General features: G+C 37.0%; 1 protein-coding gene across 1 annotated transcript; it reads left to right on the top strand.

Moving 5' to 3' along the window:
- Window positions 1-15,969: 15,969 nt before the first annotated feature.
- On the top strand, window positions 15,970-19,100 carry LOC123306932. The gene is made up of 10 exons (XM_044889135.1): window positions 15,970-16,083; window positions 16,338-16,437; window positions 16,772-16,834; window positions 16,904-16,939; window positions 17,411-17,497; window positions 17,619-17,684; window positions 17,780-17,854; window positions 17,929-18,128; window positions 18,259-18,391; window positions 19,021-19,100. Exons 3-10 carry the CDS (start codon window positions 16,801-16,803, stop codon window positions 19,098-19,100), a joined length of 711 nt encoding a protein of 236 aa, XP_044745070.1. The 5' UTR covers window positions 15,970-16,083; window positions 16,338-16,437; window positions 16,772-16,800.

Below are 19,100 nucleotides of genomic sequence, written 5' to 3'. Positions count from 1 at the left end.
CACTGATTGGTGTTACAAAAATGCACTCATACTCAATCTGACCAAGTCGGTGATAGTCAGGTTTCAGAATCAGGATAAACCATGCGAACCTCTCATCATTGAATACAATCAAGGAGTCTTGGAGGCGAGAGACGACGTGAGACTTCTGGGCCTCTATGTGGACGCTAATCTGAGGTGGTATATTCACATTGATCATGTTTGTGGTAGGCTAAACACCGCTTACTATGCTTTATTACGACTCAGGAGTTGTCTCCCTGTCGAGGAGCTGCTGACTATTTATTACAGCATGGCTTATAGCCATTTAAGTTACAACGTTGTTCTCTGGGGCTCCTCGGTAGGGTCTAATCGGGTGTTTATTTCCCAGAAACGTATCATACGCCTCATTTTCAAACTTCGCCCATGTGATTCATGCCGTCCGATTTTCTACCAATTTCAAATTCTTCCCTTCCCATGTATATTTATTATCAATAGCCTTGTCTACGTCCATCTGAACGTAAGTAACTTCAAGAAATGCTCTGACTTTCACGAGTATGGAACACGAAACTATGACACTATTGCCTTTCCCCGGCATCATACAGCTAAATATGAGTCATCACCAAGCTATATGGGTATCAAATTGTATAACCGGTTGCCCAATAGATTGAAATCCATGAATGGAAGGTCTTTCAAGAGAGAGGTCAAATTGTTATTGCTCAAGAGATGTTACTACAGTATAGACGAGTTCCTCAAGGACTCCATCAGTTGAATCTGTATTTTTTTTTATTGTAGTTCTTTTCTTATGTTTGTTATTTTGTATGACTTGTCCTATACATTTTTATAATGTCCAAAAGGATCAATAAAGTTTATTATTATTATAATTATTATTATTATTATAAACTGGGTGGAAGTTACCCTACAAAGTCAAAAACAGCAGATAAAGTGATCAATTTTTGTTAACAGAAATTTTCACAATTTGGTGTCCCAGATAAAATGGTAAGAAATTATTAGCAAAAAACGAAAAAAAATTCAATATATATATATATAGGTATATTTGGTCCTATCGCCATATTTTGGTCCAAACAATCTGCCCTTAGCCTATGTCCCAATAGTTATGAATCACCCTGTATAATTCTACTTATTCGATATTTTCTTTATACCTGTAAAAATCATGTAATTCAGTTTCTCCTTCAATTATTAAAAACTAAAACTAAAATTATCAATAAATATTAGGAATTCATATATTGTATTCAATTTAAATTTTCAATCATAATGAATTTTTCAATATTCAAGTTCTGTGGAAATGAATTTTGTCGAAATATCATCAGACAAGGCTTGACAGAATCTGGAATCGAATCATATTCTTGGGGATTGTGTTGTCGGGCTGATCTGAGACATACAAATCATTCTGCTGCTTTCAAAACTTTTCTAGGAAAATGTCGTATGCAGTTGTCTGCTTTGTGGATGAATGCCAGGGAGATTCAGAAGTTGTCCAAGAAGTGCCCATTTCTTGGCTGAAAAATAATAATACCATGTGTATGTGGCCTCCATCCAACTAATATACCTCCATCCAACTATACACTAAACGGAACACCACCCTCGGGTTCATGGAAATTATGTCCAATCAGGTGTGATCGAATATGTGGTAAGTTACTTCCATTCTTTCCAAAAGAGCGTACACAAATATTTTCATTTTAATAAAAATGAATTCGCTTGTTCAAGTTATGTGAAGCCTTGAAAAAAATTCAGCAATGCTATCAAACATTATTTCAATTATGTACATATATTATGAAAGGCTGAAAAAGCTGTTGTATATTTTTGGTAGATTTTTGTCATTTACAATAAAAAATATTGGAGTATTAGAATTTCATTTTGTATTTACATTTTTATGTATTTCAGATAGTCTTGCAGATGCTAGAAGGCACTGCATTAGGGAATCCTCATCAGAAGATGAGAAAGGCAGAGGCCTAAGAAAAAAAAATTTCGAAGCACCTGATAGGTAAATAGGTTTCTTTGTGGTGATCATCAAGCAAACTTCAAATCATGAATTACTATTGAGTATATTACAGCAAAAACGATTTTTTTTTTTTTTATAAAATAGACTCGAAATTTCAGTAAAGCTGGATTTCAGTTCAATCATACTATAATTTGGTCAAAATTATCTAACAGTCGCTGATGAGATATATTTTTGGATAGTAGAAGTATTCAAACTCTATTTTGACCAGAATTTGGCTATTTTTTACGAGTCTGAATAAAATTTATTTACTTTCGAAATATGTACAAGGTAACTTGTTGTTTCATGAACCTATTATTCACTCAATCATTTTTTTAAGGTCGTTATTCTAAATGTGCGTCTCCACCAATGGAGGAAGCTGATCAATCATCAGCAGATTCAGGTAATAGTTTTTTGCTAGAAGACAAAAAAAGTTCTTCAGCCTTTTCTACAATTGATGTATTTTTTTCAGATTATAGACTACAGGAGATCGGGATGCCACAACCAGGTAAAGTTTGTAACTGCATCTGGTATATTTTGAAATAGTAAAATGGAATGGTGTTTCATTGGGAGAATTACATACAGTTAATAAAGATAGTTTCAGTTGGGTTATCAGTTTGGATATGTAAAATTTTATTGGAGCTACTTGTATTGAGTTCATTATTGAATCCATTAGGGATGTATAATAAGATAGATGTATGATGTAATTTAAATGTTTCTATCAGAAATGTATATTTTGTTGAAAACACCTTTTTCAAACACTAGGCAAATAGTTTGTTATTGCAATAATTTTTAACCACATAGGCCAGGTCTTCTCAAAATGGAACACAATATGATAATATTATTTGAAACATGGAAATGGTCTATTATATCTAAATACCCCAATCTCTAATGATAATATTATATTTCTAAATTACCTAATAGCGTGAATAATCTTAAGACCTATATATCTCTTAATCACAAATATTTTGCTTTTCAGAGAACTTAACTCGGTTATGGCCTCAAACTTCTTCCAATTTCTACAGTCCTCCCCGCATGACAGGAACAGTTGCTATCGAACACAATGGTAATTATACTCTTGAGTTGCTTTTTAACAGAATGCATTTGTGCATTTTTGCGCAGAATAAAAAATAACTTTGAATGTTGAGAGAGGAACCCCTAGTTTATAAATTGATTGTATTTTATAGAGATCTTACAACACCCGTCAGGGCCAAAACAAACAGGTGTCAACCAACATGAGCCACTTTCCACTGGTAAGTTATATATATTGAATATTTCAGTCTCTTCATTTCCAGTTAAGAAATGAAGAATATCTACAAGTGCTGTTTATGATTGTTTATTTTTATAGAAAATCGATACACAATACCTGATTCACCCTTGTCCATAATCAATCAAGAGGTTCAGACTAGAGTTGAAAACAATGGTAAAAATATTTCTTGAAGAGAAAAATACAAGGAACAACAAAATGAGTTGTAATATTATAAAATTCACTTCTAGGGAACCTAGAAAGAAAGATTGATAGATTGACTGAACTTGTTGGGAGGATTCTCCTAGAAATTGAGGAGCTAAAGTTACAGCGAGGAAAGAATGAAGTGCTGAATCACACTGATTTGAGGGATGAATTTCCGTTTACGTCTTTGGAAAAATTGAAGGAATTTGAGGCAAGATTAGAAGATGAGGAGGAGAAAAAAAAAGTGGTGAGTTTTTATCTTGAGAGAATGCACAATATTTTTTTTTTCTTTAATATTAATTCACTTTATCAAGAATGCTTTTCCATAAAGATAAAGATTTTTCAGTTCCTTTTCCAAAGAATTATTTGTTTTTCAGACCCAATACTTCAAATCGATAGGAGGCTTGACTTCCAAGGACTTCCATTCGAGGGTGATGGCAAGGGTCTTCACAAATTCCCTTGCCATGCAGTGTTCTTGGAAAGGATTCAAGAACAATTACAAGGTCGAGAGTATGTTACTCCTACAATGTTTATATTGTTACGATACCGTTTCCCACAATAAGCACGGAATCGCATCGGAACCCGAAATACAGGATTCCTGGAAGACGGCACAAGGCGTGACCACCGATTGTGACTCTTTCCGTTTTTCATAATTTGAATAGTAGTTAGTTGATGTCTAGCGTTAAATAGATTCATTTGATTTTTCTTTGAACAAATAGAAACGATATCCATTCTATTGAGTTGTCCTTTAATTACCATTGGCAACCCTAAAAAGAAATAAGTTCTTTTTAAGAATAGACTTTTGGATACGTTATTCATAACTGGCGCTGCGAACAGGATATCGCAACGGGGTTTTAGTGAAAAGAAAAAAAACTAAAATCAGTTTCCATAAGTGAATAAGGACTCGTCCGGCAATTGTACAGGCTGTTCGAAGAGTGTTCGAGGAACTCCCGGTGACTATCAAGTCTTTGTGCGGTATCACCAAGAAACCACATCGAACCAGCAGAGAATCAATTCTACCACTCCATCCAGAAGAATGGACATCAACTCGATCCACTTCGATTAAGAAGAAGGAACTACACACCCTAGGATGCATATGTTGGTGATGTAAGTCTATCAATCTCTTTCCTTAAACCCAGAATCCCAAAGTTCAATGACACATACCGATTCTTCAAGCGTACTAGAAGTTATCGCTGAAGATTCAGAATTATTAGAATAAGGAACAAACTTTTTGAATAACCAATTAGGTTCAGAACTATTAGAATTAGGAACAAGTTTTTCGAACAATCAATCAATTAGAAATAGAAGATTGCAACCATATCCTTAAAGGAGAAATTTTGAAAACCTCGAAATGAATAACCAAACTTCTTCTAACCCACCTGCAGTTGACGCAATGTCAAGACAAGATATACAATTGCTTTTGAACTCAATACCTGAATTTTCTCCAGGTCAAAATTTATCAATATTTATCAATGAAATAGACAACCTTTTTATACATCTCCAAGGAAGGTTAACTCCAGACCTTACTTACGCCTTGAATTTCACAATAAGATCAAAAACTAAAGGAGAAGCGAGAGATTACATTTCTTTCCAAAATGCTAAGGATTGAATCACCATCAGACGATCATTATTGCAAAGATACGGAGATCAACGAAATGAAGACCTATTGATTTCTACATTAACACAATCCGTTATTTCGAAATTATTTCGATTTTTACAGTAGAATTTCTCAGAACTTGAATGACCTTTTACAATACCTAACACTCAATACACAAGATCCAAATTATTTGCTTTACAAAAAACAAGATGTAGAAAAATTAGCCCTCAAAACTTTCCAAATTGGACTCTTAGAACCATATCGGTCATATTTTATCAATTTCGAATCTAAAACTCTTGAAGAATGTATAAACAGATGCAAATTTTATGATAATAGAAAGCAAGAGTGGGAATATTGTGAATTCTTAAGAAAAACTCAGGATAATGATGAAAAACCAATTTATCGACAACAAAATAGTAGTTCAAATAGAGAGAATCTATTTGTTACTCAAAAACCTACTTTCAGTCAGCAAAATTATAATAACATCCCTACTTTCAGTCAGCAAAATTATAATAATACTCCTGCACGAATTCCTAATGAAAAAGGTTTTCCATACCCCCATTAATCAACCGATCACTAATAATCCAAAATTCCCAACAAATCGACAAGTTTTCGGGACAAAACCAGGATCAAGTTTTCATAAGATTCAACCAAAGCCTACGCCCATGTCTATTAGCACAAGAAAAACTTTCAAACAACCGGTAACATCCATGTCTATTTCCACCAGAAGAACGGGAATTCAACAGAAACCCAATTTCATCTCAGAAGAACTATTTAATGTTCAATCAGAGAATTGTAATTCCGACGAAAATATGATAGAATATTTTCCAGAAAATGCAGAAAATGAATTCATGTGCCCTAGAAACAAACAATACTTAGACTTGAATTATGTTAAGATTAAGTCAAAATTGCCCTATATTTACCTTCCAGAAGTAAATTTAAGAATTCTTATTGATTCAGATGCAACAAATTCAGTAATTAATAAAAAGCCAGCTCATGAAAAATTTTTCAATTTCCTTTTCAAAGAACCATTCAGTGTTTCTGGCTTAGGCAATACTATTGAATCAGATGACAATTTACATATACCAATTTTATACGAATTAGGGATCTATGAAAATATTCATTTACCTACATGTAGTTGATTGGCATAAAAAATTCGACGCATTATCAGGAACTTCCGATTTACAAAGACTAGGAGCAAGAATCGATTATCAAACACACACTTTAGAAATTAATGGCTTAAATATCCCTTTCAATCTCGAATATTCCAATTCCAAAATTAAACCTAGAAAATTCGCTGCGAAAAATCATGTCAAAATACCAGTTACTATCGAAAATGGCGATGTTATTATACCAGAGCTGAACTTCAAAGGATTTTCAACCCCGGAATGTATTGCCCACGCGAAAGACGGATTATGTTGTATACCAATCCCTCAACCAATAAAATGTACCATCGAAATAAGTTTCTCAGAAAGAATACCTGTTCAATCTTTATTCGAAGCGAAAATATCAGAACCACCCGCGGAAAATCGAAATTTTAAATTTTCCAAACATTAGAACTGAACACATGAATTCGGAAGAAAGGAGAGAAATTCTAAAACTTTGCAGTAAATTCAGAAATATTTTTTATAATGAAAATTGTGATCTTTCATTCAGTAACACGGTCAAACACAAAATCAGAACAAAAGATGAAGAACCAGTTTACGTGAAGTCCTTCAGACACCCTCATAGTATGAAAGGAATTATCCAAGAACAGATACAAAAATTGCTTGATGATAAAATTATACGACCATCAATTTCACCCTATAGTGGCCCCGTATGGATCGTCAATAAGAAAAAAGACGTATCTGGCGAAAAAAAGTATCCAATGGTAATCGACTATCGTCGTTTAATTAAAAAACGGTAGAAGACAAGTATCCCCTACCCCGAATTGAAGAAATCTTAGACAATTTAGGAAAAAGTTGTTATTTTTCAACATTGGACATGGCCAAAGCATTCCACCAAATTGAAATGGACCCAGATTCCATAGAAAAAACGGCCTTCACAGTAAACAACGGACACTATGAAAACGTTCGTATGCCCTACGGCTTGAAAAACGGAAAGAGTCACAATCGGTGGTCACGCCTTGTGTCGTCTTCCAGGAATCCTGGGTTTCGGGTTCCGATGCGATTCCGTGCTTCTTGTGGGAAACGGTCTCGTAACAATATGGATTTAGCTTTGAAAGGACTTCGCGTCTTATCGACGAGTTGGGCGTCTAGGAGTTCAGGACCTAGTTCGGCCAATCCTGATCCAGATCTTCTGAGGTTTTGTTCTACAAGTCGATGTGCTTTGGACCCGGAATCGCAGACTCCAGCTGATGACGTTCTTATTAACGTTTTTGGCATGACCATTAACAACATTTTGCTTTGTTCCGGCTTGACTCCGGTTACTGGTCCTGGGTTTACCCCACGTCCCGAGAACCTAACTGGATTAGTCAGTATGGCTAGTTCCAGTTCAGAAACGCTTGATTCAGCTGCCAATTCGGTTAATTCACTGAATGGCGTAGAGTTTACTGGAGGTTTTCCTCCAATGCTAGGAGTATGTATAGTAGACGCCGCTGCTCCAGAGCAATTTTCAATCCGAAAACTGCCATCCCGAGGATGGTTTAGAGTTCTTGTAAACGCGGACCACGTTCCTATTAACGTTTTTGAGTTAGCTGGTGTGCGAGGAAGAATTACTGTCTTTCAAGGATCTGAATTCTTCCTTAGGATAGAAGGCGCTGCGGCGGATGGAGCGATCCCATTAGGGGATGACGCCAGCATGACTCTGGAAGAAACTCCGGATCTGGCCGGTCGTCTCGCTCTGGCGGGTGCCGTTCGTAACGATCCACTTGAAATGTCTGTGCCTAGATTTAGCGATTACTGCCGGTTTCGTTGGATTCTTTGATGTGAGGATCGAGGTGTTGACCACCACCGAGGAAGCTAACGGGAACGTTCTTTTGGACGTTAACGAATGCATATATATTGATGATTATACAGTTTTGTTTCATCAGTTGGTAGTGCCCCCCAGCGTTCAAGGAATGCTGAATTCGGTTGCTGCTAGACTGATGCTAAGAAATTGGCAGAATATAAACATGTCAATGAATAGGAATAATGCGAACCTTTTCGCAAAAGCAGTCTTCTTTTTAGTGAGGAGTCTTACATACCGGGCCTAAGCCGAATAGCGCTTGCTTTACCAAGGGACATCTGATCCATCAAAGTAAATCCTCTATCACCACATAAGAATCTATATTTACCAGATTCTAGAAGTGCCAGATTAAAATCTCGTAAGCCTTTATGGACTAATGATTTTCTGTATTCAACTAATAACCATAAAGAATTTTGGCAATCCGAATGGAATTCATGTAATCTCTTTAATAAAGATTTGATTACTGATCCTTCAAAAAAAGTTCCTGGCTTAGATCTTCCAAGAAAAATTTGGTGTACACTAAATCGACTGAGGACTGGCCATGGTCGGTGTAATAGCATGCTCTTTAGGTGGAATGCTGTTGATAGTCCAAGATGTGAGTGTGGTGCAGAAGAAGAAACTATAGACCACTTGGTGAACAGTTGTGGAATATATCGTTTTCAGGGTGGTTTCGAAGGTATTCATTCGGTTACCGATTCTTTTTTGAGTTGGGTTACTAATTTCAAAATTATTTAATGAGTAATATAAAATGCAACACACCCCTTTCGTTTTTTCTTTCTTTTTTGTTTTCAGATTCATTCACTTCGTATCGAGTCGTCATGTCGAGAGTACGTGGTATTAGCTGCTCTCTGTGTTCAAATAAGATTGATCGATACGACGATCCAATTTGTTGTAAATCATGTGATTGTAATTTTCATATCAAGTGTGTCAATATTTCCTTGGAAGATTTTACCAAAATGCGTGAAAATGCTGATTTTAATGGATGGATTTGCCAATCCTGTGAAAAGCCATCAAGTGGTAACACTGTGTGCCCCCCGCTGGATTCCGCTTCTGAGCCTCTTGAATTGAGTCCAATTATTTTTAAGGCTATTCAAGATGCATTAAGACCTTTGCATTTCGAATTAAACAACTTGAGGAATGTAATTGTTACTCAAAGTAAACAAATTGATTCGCTCACTGAAATAATCCAAACATTCGCTGCAGGAAAAAACGCTCTCTCGTCCGCAGCGGCATGTGTACGGGATGTCACAGCTGACGTTGAACCTCGGGAATCTTCAACAGGTGCATGGAATCTCCCAACAGATACGGTGATGAAACATACGTCTAGTAATGATAAATTTGTTCAATCTACAGGCGGTCCGAATGATCAACGCAAATTCAATAAAAATAACAATGAAAATTCGTTTAGCGTCTCTTCGCAACCGTTGGACGAAACTTCTGGATGGAAATTGGCTGAAGGCAGGAAAAAGTCAAGGAGCAAAGAAAAAATGTCCATTTCTGATTTATCTAAACAGGAAAAAAGAAGAAAACCTATAATTGGTTCATCGAAAAGTACTGCTTTGATGAGCGCTCCAAAAAAGTCCATGGCTCATCTACATATATCGAGGCTCAGTCCTTCTACTGCTGCCGAATATGTAATCAAGTACCTAGGTGAAACAATTCAAGATCCCATATGTGAAAAACTCAATTCCAAAAAGCCTGATGTCTACTCCTCCTTTAAACTATCATTTCCATCCCAATACTTAACACAGGTAATGGAGTCCGCATTTTGGCCAGAGGGAGTAACCGTTAATAGGTTTTTTATCAGACGTCGGCTGATGGATCCTCCTTTTCCGAAAAGTCCATCTCGGAACATGGAAACGACAAAAGTAGTAGACCTAAGTTCAAGTTAATGCAGATAAATGCACGAAGCATTGCTAACAAGTTCACATCTTTGGAAGTTTTACTTAGTTCTTCAAGCCCGGATTTACTGAGTGTGGCTGAACATTGTTGTTCTTCATAGAAGTTATCCTTCATGACGATAGCAGGTTATCAGATTGCTTCCTTTTATACCAGACCAAGCCGTGAACATGGGGGTGTTGTTATTTATGTCAGGTCGGTTCTCCGAGTACAGCAGCTTAATGTGGCTAAATACTCAGTGGAAATGCACTGTGAACTGTGTGCAGTTAAGATAAAATATGGTGAGAATACTTTTTGTGTTTTAAGTGTTTATAGACCTCCTTCAGGTGATTGCGACCTGTTTCACAATTCTTTAGAATATGTACTTACGTACTGCAGTACTGCCTCTGATGTTATTTTCTTATGTGGAGACCTCAACATAGATTATCTATCCCTCTCTCCACAATATCGATCTTTAAATGACTTGTTTTTACGTCATAATCTATCAGTTACCTCAAGGGACCCAACTAGGGTTGTTACAGGTTCGAATGGCCTAACCTCCTCCACGAAGGTTGATTATATAGCCACTAATGCTAACTCTCAATTAGTTGATGCAAGTGTGTTTGAAGCGTTCATTGCTGACCATAGAGCAATTATATTAGAATATGTTTGTTGTGGTAACGATCCTTGCGCCTCTAAGGAAAAAATAATGAGAACTATGTCGGATAATAACTGGAAGATTTTCTATTCGTTAATTGAGCGTGCTGATTTTCAGTGGATACATTTTGATTCGACCCTTGAAGACAAGTTCGAGAAGTTTGTTACCTTATTGAAGTCAACATTTGACACAGCCTTTCCACTAAAACGTATAAATTGCTTTCCTTCTCGCCAAAAACCTGGTTGGATCGATGCCACAATCATTTCAGCTCGGGACAATTTGAGGAACCTGCACTGGCTGACGAAGAACTTGAACACGCTCGAGGCTTCACACTTATATAGTAGTGCGAAATCTGAGTACAATCAATTATTGAAGTTCTCTAAATTGGCTTACAACAAAAAAATTCTACATAGTTCAGATAATGTTTGCAAAACAGTTTGGAAATTAGTTAATAAAGAATTGAATAATAGAGTCAAATCCGAGAATAACATCACTCTCCGGGTTGATAATGAACTCATTTCTTGTCCACAGAAGGTGTCGGAGGCCTTTGCCAAATTTTTCACCGAGGTTAATGCTGCCTCTGTTCATACATATTTTGGCGTTTCCCTTTCTGGATCTTGCACCTTGCATACTTCCCTTGATAGTAATTTCTTTTTCTTTCCTGCTACTGCCCAGGAAGTTTCGTCTACCATTTGCGGACTGAAGAATGGTGGTAGCCCAGGACCTGATATGATATCAGCCAGAGCCCTCAAGGTCTTGGCTCCTTTGATTTCTGAACCTATTTCTCATTTACTAAATGAATCAGTGTCCTCTGGGCATTTCCCATCTGTCCTTAAATTGGCACGGATTTTACCAGTCCACAAAAAGGGTGACAGCCAGGATATAACAAATTATCGACCTATCTCCATCTTAAGTCAATTGTCCAAGATTTTTGAAAGAATAATATACAATCGCATGTACAATTATTTGACAAAGTACTCCATACTATCTGATCAGCAACACGGCTTCAGACATGGTAGGTCAACCCAAACGGCCAGTTGTGAATTTTTTGAATTTGTCTACAAGAGCCTTGACGGCGGTGAGTACGTGGCAGGTATATTTTTTGATCTGTCGAAGGCGTTCGACACTCTTCAACATTGTTTCATTCTGGATAAGATGTACCAAATGGGATTCAGGGGCGTGTTTCTGGATTGGGTCAGGACTTTTTTATCTGATCGCAGAATTTATGTTCGATTGAATGACGCTACATCTGACGAACACACTAACAGCCTAGGTGTCGCTCAAGGATCTGTTCTGGGCCCACTACTGTTTCTACTGTTCATAAACGATCTGCCTGCATATGTGGTAGCCAATATACTGGTGATGTTCGCTGATGATACCTCTATCGCTATCAAAGCGAAAAGTCTGCAGGAATTGAAGTTGCTATGCGAGACTATAGTACAATGTTTCACTGATTGGTGTTACAAAAATGCACTCATACTCAATCTGACCAAGTCGGTGATAGTCAGGTTTCAGAATCAGGATAAACCATGCGAACCTCTCATCATTGAATACAATCAAGGAGTCTTGGAGGCGAGAGACGACGTGAGACTTCTGGGCCTCTATGTGGACGCTAATCTGAGGTGGTATATTCACATTGATCATGTTTGTGGTAGGCTAAACACCGCTTACTATGCTTTATTACGACTCAGGAGTTGTCTCCCTGTCGAGGAGCTGCTGACTATTTATTACAGCATGGCTTATAGCCATTTAAGTTACAACGTTGTTCTCTGGGGCTCCTCGGTAGGGTCTAATCGGGTGTTTATTTCCCAGAAACGTATCATACGCCTCATTTTCAAACTTCGCCCATGTGATTCATGCCGTCCGATTTTCTACCAATTTCAAATTCTTCCCTTCCCATGTATATTTATTATCAATAGCCTTGTCTACGTCCATCTGAACGTAAGTAACTTCAAGAAATGCTCTGACTTTCACGAGTATGGAACACGAAACTATGACACTATTGCCTTTCCCCGGCATCATACAGCTAAATATGAGTCATCACCAAGCTATATGGGTATCAAATTGTATAACCGGTTGCCCAGTAGATTGAAATCCATGAATGGAAGGTCTTTCAAGAGAGAGGTCAAATTGTTATTGCTCAAGAGATGTTACTACAGTATAGACGAGTTCCTCAAGGACTCCATCAGTTGAATCTGTATTTTTTTTTATTGTAGTTCTTTTCTTATGTTTGTTATTTTGTATGACTTGTCCTATACATTTTTATAATGTCCAAAAGGATCAATAAAGTTTATGACTTTAGCCTTGCGGCTTTCACACTCCTCTCCAGAGGAAAATTCACTTATCCCAGATATCTCAGATATCAAAAGGATTAAGCTCTGTTGGAGCCCTTTCCAGGTTTTCGGGCTCGTGATGGTGGTCGGGTCCGGGTCGCTCCTCGCCTCCTTGCTGTAGGTTGGATTCCTGCTCCACCCGCACTTCCTGTCGGAGCAGACGGTGTTCCTCTGCATTCCCCATGTACTTGCGTACAGTTCTCGCCGTTCCGAGCAGTACCGCCTTCTGCATGACTCTATAGATATTTTCGTCCAACTGAAGTTTCCTCAAGTTCTCTAGTAGTTTCTTCGGTATCAGGCCTGTAGATGAAATGACAATAGGGATGGTCTTGATATCTTTCAGCTTCCACTGTCTTCTGGTCTGTTCCTCGAGATCTCTGTATTTTGAAATTTTTTCAGTGTGCCTATCTAGAAGATTGGTATTATTTGGAATTGCCACGTCGATGAATAGTGCTCTGTCCTCATCCTTATTGAGCAATATGAGGTCTGGTCTATTGTGGGTTATTTTTCGGTCTGTGAGAACCGTGCGATCCCAGTAGAGCTTGTGATGTTCGTTTTCCAGCACAGCATCCGGATGGTAATTGTAATAAGGAACCTTTTTCGAAGTTAGAAGTTGGTGTTTTAGTGCCAATTCTTGGTGAAGAATCTTGGCAACAGCATCATGTCTATTTTTGTACTCCGTGCCCGCGAACTTCTGACATCCCCCGGTGATGTGCTGGATAGTTTCATGTGTCGCACAGCCATAACGACAGCTATCGTCCACCACTGAGGCATCCTTGGCGATGTACTTCATGTAATTTCTTGTTGGAATCACCTGATCCTGGATGGCGAGCATGAAGCCCTCTGTCTCAGGAAACAACCTTCCGGAAGTCAACCAGTAGTTCGACGCAGATATGTCGACGTAATCATGGTTGACGTCGTTCTGGTGCCTCCCATGCAAAGGTTTGCCAATCAGTTTTTGCATTTTACTTTCTGCAGAGTGTTCGACGGTTTCCAAGTGATCCTGTTGTAGCTTTAATGGTGTAGAACTATCAGCAACACAAACTACTCGATGGAGTTCTGACGAAGCTGCCTTGCTCAAAAAATATTTTCGAAGTCCTTCAATTTCCTGGGACATACGGTTGGACAAATCGACAATTCCTCTACCCCCAAGATGTCGTGGCAGCTCTGTCCGTTCTATTGAGCTTTTGGGGTGATGTTTATTGTGTTTAGTTAGCATCGTCCTTATTTTTCTCTGTAAAGCTGCTAAATCGGTGGTCGTCCAAGAGATAATACCAAATGAATAGCTCAGCGCCGAGCAAGCATAGGTGTTAATCGCTTTTATCAGATTCTTGCTGTTAAGACCAGTTCTCATTATCCTCCTCAATCTTCGGGTGAACTCCTCCGTTAATTCTTTCTTCATCTGGGTCTGATTGATTTTTCTTGCCTGTTTTATGCCTAGATACTTGTATGTGTCTCCTTCCTTTAATGCTTCAATTTCTGCACCTTCCTTGAGTTTGAACGTACCATCTTCTATTTTCCCTCTCGTTATGTTAAGCAGTCGACATTTTTCTAGTCCAAACTTCATTTTGATGTCTTCCGAGAATCCTTCCACCATTTTCAGCATCAGTTGCATTTGTTTTTTGGTAGATGCGAAGAGTTTCAAGTCGTCCATGTAAAGGAGATGATTCAGTTTCATCATAGTTCTACTGCCGCTCTTGATGGAAAATCCGTAGTCCGTAGAATTCAATCTATGAGACAAGGGATTCAGGGCCATGCAGAACCACAGAGGGCTCAGCGAGTCTCCTTGGAAAATTCCGCGTCTTATTGGAATAGGTCCTGTTGTAATGGAGCAATCTGCTGCTTTCATTTGAAGACTAGTACGCCAGGTTGACATGGCGTTTTTCAGGAACTTAACAATATTGGGATCCACCTTGTAAATCTTCAAGATCGTCAAGAGCCATTCGTGAGGTATAGAATCGAATGCTTTTTTGTAGTCTATGTACGCAGCGTAAAGATTTCTTCGCTTGGAGAACGCTTGATTGCAGATAACTGAATCTATTATTAGTTGTTCTTTGCACCCTCGGCTGTCTTTGGTGCATCCTTTCTGTTGCATGGCGATGATGTTATTCCTTTCGCAATGGTTGTGAATTCGGTTTGAAATGCACGATGTGATTAATTTGTACATCGTTGGCAGACATGTGATTGGTCGGTACTTGGATGGGTCTTCTGTATTCCTTTGGTCTTTAGGTAACAGGTATGTTGTGCCATGTGTAAGGAATACTGGCATTCTTTCAGGATTTTCAATGACATCATTTATTGCGGAGGTCAATTTGTCATGCATGATCCAAAGTTTCTTGATCCAGAAGTTCTGTAATCCATCAGGCCCAGGTGCTTTCCAGTTGTGCAGTCCTCTGATAGCTGATTTTACTTCTTCAATTGTGATCTTGTCATGCTGCATCGGCTCATATTTTATAGCTTCAGATTTTTCATCTTCAATCCATTATTATTATTATTATTATTATAAACTGGGTGGAAGTTACCCTACAAAGTCAAAAACAGCAGATAAAGTGATCAATTTTTGTTAACAGAAATTTTCACAATTTGGTGTCCCAGATAAAATGGTAAGAAATTATTAGCAAAAAACGAAAAAAAATTCAATATATATATATATAGGTATATTTGGTCCTATCGCCATATTTTGGTCCAAACAATCTGCCCTTAGCCTATGTCCCAATAGTTATGAATCACCCTGTATAATTCTACTTATTCGATATTTTCTTTATACCTGTAAAAATCATGTAATTCAGTTTCTCCTTCAATTATTAAAAACTAAAACTAAAATTATCAATAAATATTAGGAATTCATATATTGTATTCAATTTAAATTTTCAATCATAATGAATTTTTCAATATTCAAGTTCTGTGGAAATGAATTTTGTCGAAATATCATCAGACAAGGCTTGACAGAATCTGGAATCGAATCATATTCTTGGGGATTGTGTTGTCGGGCTGATCTGAGACATACAAATCATTCTGCTGCTTTCAAAACTTTTCTAGGAAAATGTCGTATGCAGTTGTCTGCTTTGTGGATGAATGCCAGGGAGATTCAGAAGTTGTCCAAGAAGTGCCCATTTCTTGGCTGAAAAATAATAATACCATGTGTATGTGGCCTCCATCCAACTAATATACCTCCATCCAACTATACACTAAACGGAACACCACCCTCGGGTTCATGGAAATTATGTCCAATCAGGTGTGATCGAATATGTGGTAAGTTACTTCCATTCTTTCCAAAAGAGCGTACACAAATATTTTCATTTTAATAAAAATGAATTCGCTTGTTCAAGTTATGTGAAGCCTTGAAAAAAATTCAGCAATGCTATCAAACATTATTTCAATTATGTACATATATTATGAAAGGCTGAAAAAGCTGTTGTATATTTTTGGTAGATTTTTGTCATTTACAATAAAAAATATTGGAGTATTAGAATTTCATTTTGTATTTACATTTTTATGTATTTCAGATAGTCTTGCAGATGCTAGAAGGCACTGCATTAGGGAATCCTCATCAGAAGATGAGAAAGGCAGAGGCCTAAGAAAAAAAAATTTCGAAGCACCTGATAGGTAAATAGGTTTCTTTGTGGTGATCATCAAGCAAACTTCAAATCATGAATTACTATTGAGTATATTACAGCAAAAACGATTTTTTTTTTTTTTATAAAATAGACTCGAAATTTCAGTAAAGCTGGATTTCAGTTCAATCATACTATAATTTGGTCAAAATTATCTAACAGTCGCTGATGAGATATATTTTTGGATAGTAGAAGTATTCAAACTCTATTTTGACCAGAATTTGGCTATTTTTTACGAGTCTGAATAAAATTTATTTACTTTCGAAATATGTACCAGGTAACTTGTTGTTTCATGAACCTATTATTCACTCAATCATTTTTTTAAGGTCGTTATTCTAAATGTGCGTCTCCACCAATGGAGGAAGCTGATCAATCATCAGCAGATTCAGGTAATAGTTTTTTGCTAGAAGACAAAAAAAGTTCTTCAGCCTTTTCTACAATTGATGTATTTTTTTCAGATTATAGACTACAGGAGATCGGGATGCCACAACCAGGTAAAGTTTGTAACTGCATCTGGTATATTTTGAAATAGTAAAATGGAATGGTGTTTCATTGGGAGAATTACATACAGTTAATAAAGATAGTTTCAGTTGGGTTATCAGTTTGGATATGTAAAATTTTATTGGAGCTACTTGTATTGAGTTCATTATTGAATCCATTAGGGATGTATAATAAGATAGATGTATGATGTAATTTAAATGTTTCTATCAGAAATGTATATTTTGTTGAAAACACCTTTTTCAAACACTAGGCAAATAGTTTGTTATTGCAATAATTTTTAACCACATAGGCCAGGTCTTCTCAAAATGGAACACAATATGATAATATTATTTGAAACATGGAAATGGTCTATTATATCTAAATACCCCAATCTCTAATGATAATATTATATTTCTAAATTACCTAATAGCGTGAATAATCTTAAGACCTATATATCTCTTAATCACAAATATTTTGCTTTTCAGAGAACTTAACTCGGTTATGGCCTCAAACTTCTTCCAATTTCTACAGTCCTCCCCGCATGACAGGAACAGTTGCTATCGAACACAATGGTAATTATACTCTTGAGTTGCTTTTTAACAGAATGCATTTGTGCATTTTTGCGCAGAATAAAAAATAACTTTGAATGTTGAGAGAGGAACCCCTAGTTTATAAATTGATTGTATTTTATAGAGATCTTACAACACCCGTCAGGGCCAAAACAAACAGGTGTCAACCAACATGAGCCACTTTCCACTGGTAAGTTATATATATTGAATATTTCAGTCTCTTCATTTCCAGTTAAGAAATGAAGAATATCTACAAGTGCTGTTTATGATTGTTTATTTTTATAGAAAATCGATACACAATACCTGATTCACCCTTGTCCATAATCAATCAAGAGGTTCAGACTAGAGTTGAAAACAATGGTAAAAATATTTCTTGAAGAGAAAAATACAAGGAACAACAAAATGAGTTGTAATATTATAAAATTCACTTCTAGGGAACCTAGAAAGAAAGATTGATAGATTGACTGAACTTGTTGGGAGGATTCTCCTAGAAATTGAGGAGCTAAATTTACAGCGAGGAAAGAATGAAGTGCTGAATCACACTGATTTGAGGGATGAATTTCCGTTTACGTCTTTGGAAAAATTGAAGGAATTTGAGGCAAGATTAGAAGATGAGGAGGAGAAAAAAAAAGTGGTGAGTTTTTATCTTGAGAGAATGCACAATATTTTTTTTTTCTTTAATATTAATTCACTTTATCAAGAATGCTTTTCCATAAAGATAAAGATTTTTCAGTTCCTTTTCCAAAGAATTATTTGTTTTTCAGACCCAATACTTCAAATCGATAGGAGGCTTGACTTCCAAGGACTTCCATTCGAGGGTGATGGCAAGGGTCTTCACAAATTCCCTTGCCATGCAGTGTTCTTGGAAAGGATTCAAGAACAATTACAAGGTCGAGAGTATGTTACTCCTACAATGTTTATATTGTTACGATACCGTTTCCCACAATAAGCACGGAATCGCATCGGAACCCGAAATACAGGATTCCTGGAAGACGGCACAAGGCGTGACCACCGATTGTGACTCTTTCCGTTTTTCATAATTTGAATAGTAGTTAGTTGATGTCTAGCGTTAAATAGATTCATTTGATTTTTCTTTGAACAAATAGAAACGATATCCATTCTATTGAGTTGTCCTTTAATTACCATTGGCAACCCTAAAAAGAAATAAGTTCTTTTTAAGAATAGACTTTTGGATACGTTATTCATAACTGGCGCTGCGAACAGGATATCGCAACGGGGTTTTAGTGAAAAGAAAAAAAACTAAAATCAGTTTCCATAAGTGAATAAGGACTCGTCCGGCAATTGTACAGGCTGTTCGAAGAGTGTTCGAGGAACTCCCGGTGACTATCAAGTCTTTGTGCGGTATCACCAAGAAACCACATCGAACCAGCAGAGAATCAATTCTACCACTCCATCCAGAAGAATGGACATCAACTCGATCCACTTCGATTAAGAAGAAGGAACTACACACCCTAGGATGCATATGTTGGTGATGTAAGTCTATCAATCTCTTTCCTTAAACCCAGAATCCCAAAGTTCAATGACACATACCGATTCTTCAAGCGTACTAGAAGTTATCGCTGAAGATTCAGAATTATTAGAATAA

This window comes from Coccinella septempunctata, chromosome 2, assembly GCF_907165205.1.
Source record: "Coccinella septempunctata chromosome 2, icCocSept1.1, whole genome shotgun sequence".
NCBI classification, from domain to species: domain Eukaryota; kingdom Metazoa; phylum Arthropoda; class Insecta; order Coleoptera; family Coccinellidae; genus Coccinella; species Coccinella septempunctata.
Note: the sequence above shows the minus strand (reverse complement) of the source record. Positions and strands in the feature narration are given on the sequence as shown.